General features: G+C 37.9%; 1 protein-coding gene across 1 annotated transcript in view; it reads left to right on the top strand.

Annotated features, from left to right (window-relative positions):
* Positions 1–211: 211 nt before the first annotated feature.
* The window catches only part of LOC119587178 (xaa-Pro dipeptidase-like), a gene marked incomplete at its 3' end in the record, with an annotated part of 115,986 nt that continues 115,068 nt past the window's right edge, over positions 212–1,129 (top strand). Inside the window, 1 exon segment of the mRNA XM_037935943.1 lies at positions 212–320. Coding sequence (XP_037791871.1) covers positions 301–320 — 20 coding nt within the window.

Genomic DNA, 1,129 nt, shown 5'->3' with positions numbered 1-1,129 from the left:
GATAACTGCTTTGTAAGATAAATATTATGTACTACATGGTATTTGAATTTTCTATCCAGTGGTTTGTTGCACTTTATTCAATACAGACTTTATTAGATGTGAGTATAAATAATGAAAATTAAGGAAAAGGGTGGTCAGTGATTTCAAGTAGATATAGAGCAAAGAAAAAAGCAAGATAAGAATTGAAATTCCCGCTGCCAGTAGGCGCCGAACCACGATAGGCAGGGCGTCATGAAGCTCACCGACTAGTCGGGAAGGTACAGCTGGTAGGCGGTCACAGAAAACGAGTTTAACAGCACCATGGCTTCCAACGACAAGACGTAAGTCCTTCTTTCCGGTGTTTTTAAGTCGTATAGAACGATTGGCATCCTGTGATTTGATTATATAAATAACCATTTATCTTAAAAGACTATATTGACCAGTAGATGTTGAATATATTGTATTATTTACATTCAATTACAAGCTTTGGTGTGTAAAGTGAATGTGACAGTCAGCTGATGGCAGATTTAAATTTATATTTAAAAAAAATACTTTTATTGTGGATGCAAACCTCTTTTATAGTTTGGAGTTGATTGTTAATATGTGTTGGTGGGCGTTACTGTAGGTTTGGTTGGATAGATGGGTAGTAATTGTCTAGAACATACGCAGTTTGCATTCGCGAAATTAAGAACCTGTGAATTTCTACGGACGTGAGAGCAGCACCTTGCTTGACAACAAATAATTGGGAACAACATAGGTTAATGAACCTCGTAAAATTGACAGTTCATGAATTCCGGCGAGAAGGATTTTCTGTTAGTTCTTATGCTACTAGATTTTCATGCGCACTTGCAGTAGAGGGGAACAAAGATTTAATTAAGGCGTTATCTGATAATATCTCAAGCATCCTTGCTTTCACTAACGAAGCCATGTCATCAGATATCAAGCATCATACCTGTCAGGGATTGGGCAAATTTTCATAAGCCATTTATTAACCGCCCATTGACCGTAGAAATAAATAACATCATTTTTGTAAAGGCTGCCTGCAACGACCCCTGCATTCCGGTCTCATCCTACATGTCTCGAAACATGAACCAAAGCTATCTTGCTGACAATACTATCCCGCACACGCACAAGCAATGACATACACAAA

The sequence above is a fragment of the Penaeus monodon genome, chromosome 22, assembly GCF_015228065.2.
Source record: "Penaeus monodon isolate SGIC_2016 chromosome 22, NSTDA_Pmon_1, whole genome shotgun sequence".
Classification (NCBI taxonomy): Eukaryota; Metazoa; Arthropoda; class Malacostraca; order Decapoda; family Penaeidae; genus Penaeus; species Penaeus monodon.
The sequence above is the reverse complement of the archived record's forward strand: the minus strand, read 5'-3'. Positions and strand labels throughout refer to the sequence as shown.